This window comes from Paramisgurnus dabryanus, chromosome 22, assembly GCF_030506205.2.
Source record: "Paramisgurnus dabryanus chromosome 22, PD_genome_1.1, whole genome shotgun sequence".
NCBI classification, from domain to species: Eukaryota; Metazoa; Chordata; class Actinopteri; order Cypriniformes; family Cobitidae; genus Paramisgurnus; species Paramisgurnus dabryanus.
This window is the reverse complement of record NC_133358.1, coordinates 26,454,005-26,470,258: the sequence shown is the minus strand read 5'-3', so window position 1 is coordinate 26,470,258 and position 16,254 is coordinate 26,454,005. Positions and strand designations below refer to the sequence as shown.

The following is a 16,254-nucleotide window of genomic DNA, read 5'->3' as shown; positions in this document are numbered from 1 at the left end:
TATGTTCTCAGTTTGACACACCAAAGAAAAATGTGCTTTTAAGCACACAGCCAAATTTGAATGAAATTAAAAGTACATAAAATAAGTTATGAAAATCTTGGAAAAACTGTCCTAAAGGGATAGTTCACTTTAAAATGAAAATTCTGTCATCATTTACTCATCCTCATGTTGATGTTGGATTTTTTTATGATTTGTATGTTATGTATGATTTTTTTCTGATGAACACAAAAGAAGATATTTTGAGAAATTATGGTTAACACACCAAAAAAATATTTTTGAAGTATTGTGATAAATGATGAAGAAAATATTTTGATAAATTATGGTAAGTACACAGTTGATGGTACCCATTAAATTCCAGCATATTTTTTTATTCCTACTATGGAAGTCTATGGTCACTTACTGCTTTCTGTTTACCATCATTTCTCAAAATATCTTCTTTTGTGTTCATCAGAAAATAGAAATTCATACAGGTTTACAACAACATGAGGATGAGTAAATGATGACAGAATTTTCATTTTAAAGTGAACTATCCCTTTAATTGTCGGCGCTGAAACCACGCCCACTTAGGGGCGGGGCCATGCTTGATGCCATGCCACCGTTTTAGCTCTGCCCAAATACACCTAAACAGAAACGTAGTTCACAGGTTTAACGTAGTTCACAGGCTTTGTAACGTGTTTAAGCAATACATTTATAATGTGTTTACAAACGATTTTTTTTTTTAAATGACTAACTAAAGTCACATGAAACGGAAGTAGCGATTGTCTTAATTTCCCGTTGTGACGTGAGTGAAGCGGCTTCTGAAATAAATAAATAAATAAAAATAATAGGGTTGGACATGAATTCGTACTTTGAGGATTTATTGGATCGTTGAAAGTTGAGTCATGTTGCTATTTGCTAATCGCTGCGATCTTTTTGTGGGCCCCGCCCACCTGCCCCGTGACCGGAAGTAAAGAGAGATAGTTTTTGTTCAAAGATTATGAGATTTTTAAAAAACAATGAAGCTCACAGATTAGTTTTTTTTATTAAATTTCAAATATTTTGTTTTTCATTTCAGATTCATGTGACTTTAATATTGACTGATAAGGTCATGCCAAACATTCAAATTTTGATGGTCCTAACCTCAGTACTAGATTATCAGACTTATTTCAAAGACATATGAGTAATGTATCTCACTATCACAGATTATTAAATAAATTTATTTGACTAAATATTAACGTTTCCTGAAATATTAATGTAGTTATAACACATTGAAAAACACAACATAATTTCAATATAAAGGCAAATTAGAATTAATGATAAATTATTATTTAAATTTATATATTATTATTTTAGAGCTTCTTTTACGATAACATCAAGTACTATTTATTTCTCAGATCTTTATTAGCTGATGATGACTCATCTGTATTGTGTAAACATTGGCCACTGCTTCACATATTTCACTTTAAGCTCAATACAGGAAGTTTGTTTTAAACCACATCTTGTTTCTCTTCTCTTCAAGCACAGAAAGCGTTAAGCTGTCTGTGGTTTCATTGTCTGTGTGACTCTTGTACCGGTAACTTCACTTCCATTGTGAGCGTTTACAGATCAGATCAGACATCTGAGAGCATGTTATGGCGTGGTTGACCCTCCTTCTTGTCATCTGTTTTCAGATATTAAATACACAATGTCAGGCCAATGAAAAAGGTAAAAAGTTTCTCATGTATTTTCATTATGATCTGTATTTTTAAATGTCACCATGTGTAAAGCTGTTAAAGGTCACATGATTACCAATGCAGAAAAACCTGTTCTTTTGCTATTTTTCATGTGATCAAGTGTGAAGTCATTGTAAACTTAAGTGTATAATTTATGGCGTTTATATGCACTGGTCTTGGTGGAAATTGGTTGATCTTTCTTTATACCTTAATGTAGCTGTGTGATTTCTGTAACTATAGTCAGTCCATATATGTGTCTTCTCTTTCTACAGCGTCTCTAAGGTTTGCTGGGATTGGAGATTGGGGTGGACTTCCCTTTTACCCCTACTACACTTCACATGAAAGTGACACAGCGGATGAACTGGGCAGAATTGCTGAGAGCTTAGGCCTGGACTTTGTCCTCAGCTTGGGAGATCATTTCTACTACAGCGGTGTCAAAAATGTCGATGACAGTCGCTTTAAGGTTTGAGAGATCCTTTGTACATTGTCTAAATATGGCACAAACCCTTTGCACATTGTCTGTTTATCTGGCAGGCTAAACAGCACACAGTGTTCTCTGGTTAAATGAACTAGTACTTTTACACCCTTGACACTTCTTTTACACCTCTAAGTGAGACAGTGTAAACAATGTAAAAGTGGCTCCCCCTAGAGGCACTAATCATTAATTAAGATTACCTACAGTATTGGTACCTCATATATAAAATATACAAATGATTACATGCCAATTGGTACCTCAAATTTAGGCACTAAACTGGTACCTCAAAGGCACAAACTGGTACATCAAGGGTACATATTGATACCAAAGAGTGCAAATTAGTATCTTAAATGTACATATTGGTACCTCAAAAAGTTCATGTTAGTACCTCAAAGGTACATATTGATACCAAAGAGTGCAAATTAGTATCTCCAATGTACATATATATTGCACTAATATGTACCTTTGAGGTACCAGTATGTACCTTATATGATTGGTACCTCAAGGTACATACTGGTACCTCAAAGGTACATATTAGTACCTCAAAGGTACCTACAGTATTTGTACCTCATATATAAAATATACAAATCAAATGCCAATTGATATCTCAAAGGTATATGCTGGTACCTCAAAGGTACATACTGGTACCTCAAAAGTTCCTTTTGGTACCTCAAATGTACATATTGGTACCAAAGAGTGCAAATTAGTATTTAAAATGTGCATACTGGTACCAAAGAGTGCAACATTAGTATCTCAAATGTACTTACTGGTACCTCAAAAAGTTCCAGTTGGTACCCCAAAGGTACTGGTACCAAGGAGTGCAAATTAGTATCTCAAAGTACATACTGGTACCTCAAAGGTACATAATGAAACCTCAAAGGTACATATTGGTACCAAATAGTGAATTAGTATCTCAAAGGTACATACTGATACCTCAAAGGTACATACTTGTACCTCAAAGGTACATACTGGTACCTCAAATGTACATATTAGTACCTCAAAGGTACCTACAGTTTTGGTACCTTTTATGTAAACTATACAAGTCAAATGCCAATTGATACCTTAAAGGTACATGCTGGTATCTCAAAGGTATATATTTGTACCTCAAAGGTACCTACAGTATTGGTACCTCATATATAAAATATACAAATCAAATGGCAATTGACACCTCAAATGTACATGCTGTTAACTAAAAGGTACATACTGGTACCTCAAATGTACATATTAGTTCCTCAAAGGTACCTACAGTTTTGGTACCTTTTATGTAAACTATACAAGTCAAATGCCAATTGATACCTTAAAAGTACATGCTGGTACCTCAAAGGTACATGCTGGTACCTCAAAGGTATATATTAGTACCTACAGTACAGTATTGGTACCTCATATATAAAATATACAAATCAAATGGCAATTGACACCTCAAATGTACATGCTGGTACCTTAAAGGTACATGCTGGTACCTCAAAGGTACATACAGGTACCTCAAAGGTACACATTAGTACCTCAAATGTACCTTTAAAGGTACATATTAGTACCTCAAAGGTACCTACAGTATTGGTACCTCATATATAAAATATACAAATCACATGCCAATTGATACCTCAAAGGTACATGCTGGTACCTCTAAGGTACATACTGGTACCTCAAAGGTACACATTAGTACCTCAAATGTACCTACAGTATTGGTACCTCATATTTAAATGTACAAATCAAATGCCAATTGATATCTCAAAGGTATATGCTGGTACCTCAAATGTACATATTGGTACCAAAAAATGCAAATTAGTATTTAAAATGTGCATACTGGTACCAAAGAGTGCAACATTAGTATCTCAAATGTACATACTGGTGCCTCAAAAAGTTCCAATTGGTACCTCAAAGGTACATATTGGTACCAAAGAGTGCAAATTAGTATTTAAAATGTGCATACTGGTACCAAAGAGTGCAACATTAGTATCTGAAATGTACATACTGGTACCTCAAAAAGTTCCAGTTGGTACCTCAAAGGTACTGGTACCAAAGAGTGCAAATTAGTATCTCAAAGTACATACTGGTACCTCAAAGGTACATAATGAAATATTGGTACCAAATAGTGAATTAGTATCTCAAAGGTACATACTGATACCTCAAAGGTACATACTTGTACCTCAAAGGTACATACTGGTACCTCAAATGTACATATTAGTACCTCAAAGGTACCTACAGTTTTGGTACCTTTTATGTAAACTATACAAGTCAAATGCCAATTGATACCTTAAAGGTACATGCTGGTATCTCAAAGGTATATATTTGTACCTCAAAGGTACCTACAGTATTGGTACCTCATATATAAAATATACAAATCAAATGGCAATTGACACCTCAAATGTACATGCTGTTAACTAAAAGGTACATACTGGTACCTCAAATGTACATATTAGTTCCTCAAAGGTACCTACAGTTTTGGTACCTTTTATGTAAACTATACAAGTCAAATGCCAATTGATACCTTAAAAGTACATGCTGGTACCTCAAAGGTACATGCTGGTACCTCAAAGGTATATATTAGTACCTCAAAGGTACCTACAGTACAGTATTGGTACCTCATATATAAAATATACAAATCAAATGGCAATTGACACCTCAAATGTACATGCTGGTACCTTAAAGGTACATGCTGGTACCTCAAAGGTACATGCTGGTACCTCAAAGGTATATATTAGTACCTCAAAGGTACCTACAGTACAGTATTGGTACCTCATATATAAAATATACAAATCAAATGGCAATTGACACCTCAAATGTACATGCTGGTACCTTAAAGGTACATGCTGGTACCTCAAAGGTACATACAGGTACCTCAAAGGTACCTACAGTATTGGTACCTCATATATAAAATATACAAATCACATGCCAATTGATATCTCAAAGGTACATGCTGGTACCTCTAAGGTACATACTGGTACCTCAAAGGTACACATTAGTACCTCAAATGTACCTACAGTATTGGTACCTCATATTTAAATTTACAAATGCCAATTGACACCTCAAAGGTACATGCTGGTACGTCAAGGGTACATATTAGTACCAAAGAGCGTAAATTAGTATCTCATATGTACATACTGGTACCTCAAAAAGTTCCTATTGGTACCCTAAAGGTACATATTGGTAGCAAAGAGTGCAAAATTAGTATCTCAAATGTACATATTGGTACCTCAAAAAGTTCATATTGGTACCTCAGAGGTATATACAGTATTGGACCAAAGATTGCAAATTAGTATCTCAAATGTACATACTGGTACCTCAAAAAGTTCCTATTGGTAGCTCAAAGGTACATATTGGTACCAAAGAGTGCAAATTAGTATTTCAAATGTACATACTGGTACATAAACGGTGCATACTAGTACCTGAAGGTACCTACAGTATTGGTACCTCATATATAAAATATGCTCATCAAATGCCAATTGATACCTGAAATGTACATATTGGTACCTCAAATGTACATATTGGTACCAAAGAGTGCAACTTAGTATATCATTTTGTCTGACAGTGTACAAACATGTGCACAGAAAACTTAATAGTCCAATAATACACAATAAATACATAATAAAACAATGCATAATACATAACATATACAATATATATTAAATACATTATGAATTAAATACACCATATAAAGTATGAAAGACAAAAACTCAGTTATGAATGAGAATAAAAATAATTATGAGGAGAGTGGAGTGTTACATCCTTCATATTGAACTCACTCTGTTCCTCAGTCTACCTATGAGAATGTTTTCTCTCATCCGGCTCTCATCGCTGTGCCTTGGTACCTTGTAGCCGGAAATCATGATCACCGTGGAAACGTGTCAGCCCAGATCGCCTACTCCAACAGATCTGAAAGATGGTGAGCCAAAGGTTACATCACATAAAGGACACATAAGAATATATGACCATTCTGAATTGTTCTGGTAATGTTTTACAGGATTTACCCTGATCTCTACTATGAATTGAACTTCAAGATTCCTCATAGTAACACTTCCATCACGATTCTGATGATTGATACTGTGGTTTTGTGTGGGAATACCTATGATAAACTTCATCCAGTAGGTCCAGAGGACTATGCTGCTGCCAAAAAGGAGCTGAAGTGGATCGAGGAGAAACTTCAAAGCACCAAGTGAGTTGTAAAAACTGAAATGTGTAAGTTATGAGCTTTAGTGTGACGTCCCCATCCCACAATGACCTTCAAAGATGCATAAAGATGCAATATTAGCTAACATCATCGCAACCACATGCACAGGCCAAACATTATCTGACAAAACAAACATGAGTCATAGCAAGGAGGTGAACAAATAATAAACTGGATTTCAATATGATTGGAATGTATGGGATGTGTTTTGTTTTATATAGGGCAAACTTTAATCCTGCAACAGGAATTTAAGGGGATGTTTATAAAAGCACCGCTCCTTTAACTCCATTGTTGTCACATTCCTTCATTTACTTTCTCACTCCTGGATTTAAAACATAAAAAAACACTCCTGGCATTCTGTACTAAAATACGAAGACTTAAAGGAATAGTTCATAAAATATGTACATTTATTGCCATATACATGGTGTGATTTATATAATTTAATTATTCAGTAATAAACAAAGCATTTTTTTCTTTTGCTTAATAATCCTCAGGTCTGAATTTGTCATTGTGGCCGGTCACTATCCGGTTTGGTCAATTGGGCATCACGGACCAACCAAGTGTCTGGTATCATATCTCCGGCCCTTATTAAAGAAGTACAGTGTCTCCTTATATCTGTGTGGTCATGACCACAGCTTGCAGGTTGGTAACTTTTTACATGCAAGTACATCAAGCAATAAGAGCAGATAGCACAGTGTGAGATAAAACCAAAAATGCTTAAGTTAACAATTTTTTTTTATTTCATCAGTTTATCAGAGAAGATGATGGAAGTTCATATGTGGTTAGTGGAACTGGAATTGCTGAAGATATCGCTACCGACCACAAGAACAGCTTTCCATCATCCTGGCAGCTCTTCTCCAACGCTGTCAATAAGACCACAGGATCGTTTGTGTACTTTGAGGTCTATACAAGTGAAATGCTTATAAGTTATATTCAGCCAGATGGGAAATGTGTTTATCAGACATCAATCTCTAAACGTCAACTGTGACATCATTCATGATGGTTGGTTTAGTGCAGGCAGGGTAATGTTTGTGATTTTATTGTTAAGAATGTTGATGTTGATTTTGTTTTATTTTGGAAACATGTGCTTTTTGGTGTTTTGAAGAATCAAAGAGATAGGGCTGGGTATCGATTCAGATGTTCCAGATCGATTCAATTTCGATTCACAAGCTATCAAATCGATTCGATTCCGATTCTCGATTCAATTTTCGATTCCGGTTCTCGGGATGCTTCCATACCTCTTACTTTTTTATGTTTAGGTGGCATCAACGTCCATGAAGCACCTAAAACCGCCATTTTAAGCACTGAATGAAAGAATGACAGGCTCCTTGGTAACATCGCGCAAGGCAAAAAAGAGGGTGACATCTAGTGAAGAAGACTAGTAATTTGGTTAACGTTAATCTTACGTTCATTTTTTGCAGGGAAAAAAATCGATTCTGCTCTTTGAGAATCGATTCTGAATCGACCACGTATAAAAAAACGATTAATCGAAAACTCGATTTTTTTGCCCAGCCCTACAAAGAGACTACCATACTACCAATAGTATTTACATAATAAATCTGATTCTTCTGTTAGCAAAATTTCTTATTCACAAATGTACATTTTCTGGACAAAAACCCTGTTTTATATCATTTAAACCCATACGGCAAAAAAATTAAATTCCTCTGTCCAGAAATATATTTTAAATATATTCCAAATAAATTTTATAGAATGTAATTCTCAACTGAATATATTTTTGAATTTGGAAATATATTTAGTTTTAACCTTCATATATCAAAAATATTTTTTGCCTAAATATAATTTAAATATATGCTTAATACATGTACATTTTATAAAGTATATTTTTGAAGTTGAAAATATATTTAATTTTAACATTTTTAAAACCTTTTTTAAAACAGGTTCGTAACATAAACAAAGTTTTTCTTCCAATGCGACATGAATGCATTTCCTTGGATTGAAATATATGAAGGACTAAAAATATTTTGAATGCTTAAAAATGTATTTACTTTTAAAATATATTTCAAAATATACAAAAAATGTCCAAACAATATATTATTGAAAAATATATTTTTGTAAATATATTCCAAAATATATTTCAGCAAATATTAAAATTTTTTGGCCATTTTTTGTATATTTTGAAATATATTTTAAAATGTATTTTTTGCCATATGGGAAAAAGAAATGGAAATTTATATTGATTCTAGAAGATGCTCTTTAAAGCAAAAGTCACTGAAAACTTTGAAAATGTGTACTTTATTAAATATTTTATTGTAACCCCCCTAGCATATTTTGTATTTGTATGGTTTCTGTCAAGCTTTGTAATAGTTGTATGTTGCTAAAAAAAGTTGTATGTTGGTAATTCAATAAAAAAATTAGTGCAGGCAGGGTTTCCGGGTTCGCGCCCCTGGTGGTTTGCGAAGGAATTGCAGGTGATTCGTGAAATGATTAAAAACATTTAATTAATTAAATATAATTTATAATTACGTAATACAATGTAAATAAATAATTTTAAAATAAATAAAACTTTAGTAATAAAATGATATATTTTATTTGTTCAATCTGCATGTCATGTGACACTTACGTAACTATGTAACGTAACCCTTGAAATGAAAGAAAAAAATTATATAAAATACTACTGATAACAACTTTTTTACGGATGAAAAATAAATTTTAACTTGTTAAACTTGCTAATGTGCTGTTGAATTATTTTAATAAATTATTGAAATATTTACTTCAAGTTTGAAAACCCCTGGTTTAGTGTTCCTGTAGCATACCTGTAAGTTAGTAGCCTACAATGTGTTAGCAACCCAAAGGTCATGGGTCGAACCCCAGGGCACACACATAGAGCTTTGGATAAAAGCGTTTACAAAATGCATAAATGTAATGTAAGTGCAACGTTTTATACACGCTTTGGACAATCCCACTTACTTGTAACTATCATTCTTTGTTGTATTTATGTTTTAATTCCTGGTTTTGTTGTTGTTTAAGAAAAAAGATCTTTGCAATGAATCCAATTTGCAAAACATTGTGAATTGTTGTTTGAAATAGTTGTTGTTTAAAGTTTTGATGCAACGCTGTGTTCAGTCGTGGCTTTTTCTAACAATAGGGGGCGCCATTTGACTATTTCAATAATTGTTATAACACCGTGTGATTTGAAGTAAAAAAAACATAAAAACAGATAGAGACAAAGTTCCTTATATTTATTTTAATAAAAATCGTATCCCAGATCAGTACCGTTTCAAAATAATATAAAAGTAGCCTACAGTTTGTGTATATTATAGCAAAAGCAAACCAGATTCAACATAAACAATTCTTTACTGTAACAACACAAAATATTCTTCAAAAACAAATACACAGTTTACTGTTTTACCAGCTAAAAAAATAAATTAGTGTTCTCTACAGATATGCTTTGATTTCACTTCTCCCAAATGTACAAAAACAAAACCTCACTAAAACATACAGTAGTGTTAGCATCATTTAAGTAGACAGAATAAGGTAGTGCTTATAAAAAAAATGCTTATACAGTACATTTCGCCTAAAGTCACGAAGAACCCACCACCTGACAATATGAAGGCCGTCTTGCTAAATTATATGTCTAACATATCTACATTTTGATGTTTCACAGAAACACAATTTCGGATTCCAGTGTTTTACAAAGGAATGTTAAATTGGGATACCATCCTCCCTTTATAAGGAAGAGTCCAGTCTGCACTCCTCACACGTCGTTTAATGGTTGTCCCTCTTTTTCGGTGTTTTTGGCGTTATTTCTTCGTTTGTAGCACAACACGATAATGATGATGATTGCAGATACCGCCAGAATGATAATCAAAATTGCTATGGCGATGACACCCACTCCATACTCTGCAAAAAACATTGAATCAGCGACATTAGGGTCAAACAAACATTTGATTTAGGCTTCTGTTGAATTTGATGTACACACTGTCAGAAAAAAATATCCTAAGCTGTGACTGTGGCGGTATCCTTTAAAAAGCTCCTACCATTTAAGTACAGATATGTATACATTTGGTACCAATATGTACATTTGAGGAACAAATATGAACTCTTTAGGTACTAGGGTAGAAAGGGTGTACTGCCCCAGTTACATCGAGGGACCACTTTTTGACCATTTTTCAAAATGTGTAAAATCTAAGAAACAAAACAGAAACCTTTCATTTACAAATCCTCCCAATGCACTTCTTATCAACCACAACTGCTATTGTTCTCATCAGCCTGACTGGTCTCCTAATCAGACTGTTATTATAATAGACATTGACAATGTCCACAACATCTTCAGATATGATGCTATATTGGCTAACAAAGGATGTACTATGACATCTACGGTCAAGGGAGTTGGTCTATTTTGGGAAAGTAAACCACTCCTTATCAAATAAATTCCCAACATGCTGCTACTCCTGGGATTCTTGTCCTCTAAAAACCCCTGACACGTCAAGTCAAACCCACAATTACTGTATATATGAACTGTAAAAGCATTACGTTCAAAGATAGAGGAGTCTTCTTCTGGTGAGCACTTGGTTTGGCTGAGCTCCCCGAGTTGTTTATCTACCTTCCGGTGGGCGAGGTAGGCCTGAACATTAAAACAGTAACTCACTCCTCTGTCCAAATCTGTCAGATCAATGGTGCTGCTTTTACTTATCTTCTCTTTCTGAGGAAGAAAAAAACAGATATTAGGACACACTGTAGCCTACTATAATACAATAACTGTATAATTACTGTAAACTGTCACAGGGGCAGTACACAAAAAATAGTACACCTTTGCACATAAAGAGTTCATATTAGTACCTTAAAGAAGGTACATATTGGTACCAAATGTATACATATCATTAATATTAGGACCTTTTTAACAGGTACTGCCCTAGTGACAACTTGGGACTATTTCTTCTGACAGTGTACCAAGGTGTCTGATATGGAGTACCATGCAGTTTAACATGTTTTAATTAAGTTTTTTATAATTTTATTTCATTATACAGTTTTTTTGATGCACTACTGAATTTTTGTTTTTGAATTTGTCACACTGCAAAATCCTTAAAAATAAACTATAATGGGCAAAAACATGTTTTCCAAAATATAGAAGAATAATAGTAAACTCATCAAAACTAATGTAACTGTGGGAATAATTAAAAACATTTAAAGCATACAAAAAAGTAAAAAATATATATTTTATCCTCTTTGAAGTAGTAACAAAGTCATACTTTTGTAATTTTATCAAGCAACTTCTTAAGGTCTCATCATGAAATAACTTTTAAACGGTTCTGAACAATTATAGTTAGTTTTTGATGCTTTTTCAGTAACACTGTACAATAAGGATCATTAGTTAATATTAGTTAATGTATTAACTAACATGAACAAACCATTAGCAATACATTTGTAACAGTATTTATTAATCGTTGTTAATGTTAGTTAATAGAAATAAAGCTTTTATTGTTTGTTCATGTTAGTTCACAGTGCATTAACTAATATGATTTTAATAAAGTATAAGTAATTGTTGAAATTAACTTTAACAAAAATTAATACATGCTGTATAAGTGCAGCTCATTATTAGTTCATGTAAACTATGTAGTTAACTAATGTTAACTAACAAACCTTATTGTAAAGTGTTACTGCTTTTTCTTTATTATTTGATCCAAGTTATCCATTTAAAAATATATTTTTTTAATAATATTTTAGTTTTCTAATAAAAGAAATTAAAAGAAATATGTGACCCTGGACTACACAACCAGTCATACGGGTTTACCAGTAGCACTATATTTGTTGCATAAGCCAAAAATACATTGTATGGGTCAAAATTATCGAACACGAAATATTTTATTTTTCAAAACTTTATTTTTGTAAGTGGATGCAGTTGCTAAGGACTTTATTTGGACAAGTTTAAAGGCGATTTTCTAAATCTTTATTTTCTAAAAAAAAATAAAAGTTTTTTTGCAAACTCAGATTCCAGATTTTCAAATAGTTGTATTTCTGCCAAATACTGTCCCATGCTAACAAACCATGCATCAATGGAAAGCTTAATTATTAAACTTTCAGGGGCGGTTTCCCGGACAGGGATTAGACAAGTCCCAGACTAATATAAGTGTAAGGGCTGTCCAAACTCAAAACAACTTGCAGTGACATATCTTAAAATACATCAGTGCCCTTTGTTTTGCTTTAAAATGCACACAAGTAATGTTTAGTAAGGCATGTTTGTTAAAATGAGTTATATTTCATAATTAAACTAAGGCCTAGTCCTGGCTTAAGATAGTCCCTGCCCCTCAGATGTATAAATCTTAATTAAAAAAATAAAATGACCCATATGATGTTTTGTGGTCCAGGGTCACATATGTTTGGCACAACTATATTTTGCCTACAAAAGTATTTTCAGATAAAAGTTTTTAAAGATCACAAGAAACATTTCCATCAAATGCTTCTAACTTTTGAACAGTAAGATGAAGTGAATAATTGAAAATGCAACAAGTTTCAGCATCCACAATAGTTTTTGTTTTAAGAACATACACAAATCACATGATAACTACATGGATTTAACATTTGAATCATTTTTAAACTAATGCTGCTTTTCTAAGACAACCATGTGCTGAAATTATTGTATTTCTCTATTATTATTAATTGGATTAACTATTCCAGATTTAAGTCGGAAAGAAAAGTCATTATTTAATCTATTAAAAACATTTATTGCATAAAGAGCACACTCACCTTCCCTGTGCTTTTAGCTTTCCTGTAGATGACCTTATACTGCAGGTCATCCATAAAAACATCTCGAATAGTGAGTCTCTCATTACGTTCATTGAATAGAGCTGTGGGCACGTCTTTCACAAGCAGTGTTGTTTTCCTTTTATCACTGCTCACCTCTATTTCAAATTCTGGTCTTCCGATGACAGCTGAGAGAGATACAGTAGTGAGAACATTATAGCAACATATTTATAAAAAGTTAAATTATAATCATACTATACAGTATATAAAATATACTGACTGTCGTTATAAGGGGAGAATCTGTCAGAAGTGGTATGAGGGGCCTCGATCAAATCAGAGTTGACCCCACGTGGGGGTTCAGAGAGGATATCTGCGCTGTAAGTAGCCTTTAGGTCTTTCAATTCAGATGTCAGGTCACATTCATTTTCAACAGACCTGATACAGTTAGGCGTCCGTTCTCTGTTCTGGCCAATTCTGCAGTAATTTAAAAAGGAGATTTAGGATGGATTTTATGATACATGAAAGCCAAGACAGGTTGGTGCCTGCTGTAACAGGTTATGGGTGTGGATTTGTACAAGAGCTGATGAATGCAATTTGAAAATTAATGCAAATGTTTTCGCACTGCTGGTGACTAGATGGTTCATAGATTGTGCAATATCACCCTACATAAAATTTAGTTTATGGACATACTCAGATTACATACCTAGTTAGAAAAATCTATATCTTATTACTTGATATGTAATCAGATCACATCATTATACAAAGGAAACTTTTAAGGGATTTTAAAGGATCAATTGATGTGTTTAAATAACCATTAAACCATTTTGGCTGTATGGGATCGAAACCTTTTGCATGTATATGGTTTAAAAATTGTTGTGTGATTTATATATATATATAAGATTTATATGTGTGTGTGTGTGTGTGTGTTATGACTGTTTTATAATTAATATTTTTTTACATTTATAATATACTTTTTTATTAAACCTATAAAGGGCTATCCGTGCTCATACTTGCACGTGCTATGTATTAGAAAGTTTAATAGCTACCCTATGATTGCTTTAAAACGTTAAACAACCTCATCATTCATTTAATAACAGCCATAAAAGATTAAATATCGATCAATAACTTACTGATAAAACTCAACAGTGTATGAATAATTCGTTGGCTTGGGGCTCCACGTTAACAAGGTCTTAAAATTGATGGAGGACCACGCGACATTCTGAGCTTTTGGAAAAGTGATTTCTACAAAAAGAAAGAAAGAAAAACTATTTAAATTAAAATAATAAGCACAACAGAAAAGCAATAAAAAACATTAAGGCATGAATCATTGAATCTTAAGGGCACAGGTAAGAGACTCACCTGAGACGCAAGCTCTCGTGAAGAATATACCAATGAGAAACACAATCATGTGAAGCCTCGTTTCTCTGTAACTTTCCATATTGTACCGATTGAAAACTTAATCCAAGTACAGTTTGAAGATGAAGTTAAAGCTCCTATGACCAGGTAGAATATAACAGGTATTATGAAATCCACTCCCAGTGTGATTTATATCGTCCTCATGAGCGAGTATTCAAGTGCAAAATGTGCCGAAAATCCAGCGGTGAGTACAGAGACCGAAATATGGTAATTAGCCCCGCCCTGCAGTATGCTCGAGCATGACCATTTAAGGACTTCCCTTGACTGTAGACGTGAAAGAATGCTATTAAGCTGTGTGTAATTATTTGTATATATTTTTTAAAAGTGTAGGCTATTTTTTGGTAACAGTTTACAGGTTTTATGTGCTTACATTATTTAACTACATTAGTTAACATAAACTTAAAATGAACTCACTTCTACAGCATTTATTAGGCTAATCTTAGTACATGTTTCTTTTAAAATTTGCTAATACAAACATTGTTAGTTAATATTAGGTAATGCAGGGACTAATGTATGTTAAATGAATAAATTACCTTCTTGTAAAGTGTGTTAACATATTAATACAGTAGCTCTGCATTTTCTTATAATATAATATATATATTACTGCTAAAATTATATCTATATAGAGAAACAATTACCTTAACTTGTATAAAGGTGACTGCAAATAAAAATACCAATATTGTTGATTATATTTATACTGTAGGCTATATAAATCATGTTTAAAAATAGTTATTTCAGATCCTCTTTTCTGTCACATTCGGAAACATATTTGTGATGTCATTATTTGTAATACGAAATTTCATAATTTATTTATTCATACTTTACAAATACACAAAATAATTTCCAGCTAAATATTTTGAATGTCCACATGGCCGATGTCCACTTATGCTCTTCTTAATATCCATATGAGATGAAAATAGACCCTCATTATCAGCTTTTGATAATGCATGAAAAAATTAAATAAATGACTTTAATAAAAGTGGCCTAAGTTTTCCAAGTGAGTGAAATTAGAAGAAATAATATATAATTATACTAAATTAAGTAGCATCAGTAATTAAATTTTTAAGCAATGCATGTATTAGTTATTGAGTCATTTGTAGCCTTTTATTTAAGGTATTGGGACTCAAACAAAGCACTTTGTATGATGTAATCACATTCTTTCGGTCACACACAAAAGCTTTCGACGCATATTGGGCATAAGCCCCTTTGACGACCACTGTGACAAAAAAATTACTCATGCCACTCATGTTTTGTATTTCGGGAAGTGTGACTCTCATATAGTGTTGCCCTAAATTCTAAAATGTGTGACTATCTCGCTGGCACCTCTGAAGGCCCGGGATGCCAGCGGGGGTCTTTAGCCCATTCAGATGTTTATGCTAATGAGCAGCTAGTACCTCACTCCCGCTTGTGGCTTTGCATGTTAAAACATTCACAGCACTCCGGTGAAACTCACACAGAAAAGCATCAGACTGGAAAAAATAAGTTTCCCATATTTGTCATCATATTACGCTACGTGAGAATTTGTTTAGGCAGTCCGACATGCCTCATTTGTAATCTTAAGGGGACACGTTTGATGTCCAGTAAACAAACATGGAAACTTGAAAACATGATGTAGCAAAGGATTACAAATAAAGAAAAAGTTACTGCCGCTTGGCACAATAAATATTGTCTGGGGCTTTCCAAGGCATTGCTATGCTTTTCTAGTTGGTTACTAAGCAATTGCATCCTTGTCTTACAGTAAACCCCTTTACTTTTCTAAACTAATTTAGTTCACGATCCTCTTTTAAATCCTTAAAAATCTCTCC

At 33.3% G+C, this 16,254-nt stretch overlaps 2 protein-coding genes across 2 annotated transcripts; one reads left to right on the top strand and one right to left on the bottom strand.

Moving 5' to 3' along the window:
- The first annotated feature begins 1,441 nt into the window (after positions 1-1,441).
- Positions 1,442-9,018, top strand: acp5b (acid phosphatase 5b, tartrate resistant). The gene is made up of 6 exons (XM_065258525.2): positions 1,442-1,683; positions 1,964-2,154; positions 5,922-6,049; positions 6,128-6,319; positions 6,826-6,973; positions 7,080-9,018. Exons 1-6 carry the CDS (start codon positions 1,611-1,613, stop codon positions 7,317-7,319), a joined length of 972 nt encoding a protein of 323 aa, XP_065114597.1. The 5' UTR covers positions 1,442-1,610; the 3' UTR covers positions 7,320-9,018.
- Positions 9,019-9,516: 498 nt separating this feature from the next.
- f3a (coagulation factor III, tissue factor a) lies at positions 9,517-14,626 on the bottom strand. The gene is made up of 6 exons (XM_065258526.1): positions 14,393-14,626; positions 14,164-14,275; positions 13,314-13,507; positions 13,037-13,221; positions 10,826-10,994; positions 9,517-10,192 (listed from the first exon to the last, which is right to left on the bottom strand). Exons 1-6 carry the CDS (start codon positions 14,469-14,471, stop codon positions 10,047-10,049), a joined length of 885 nt encoding a protein of 294 aa, XP_065114598.1. The 5' UTR covers positions 14,472-14,626; the 3' UTR covers positions 9,517-10,046.
- Positions 14,627-16,254: the final 1,628 nt, after the last annotated feature.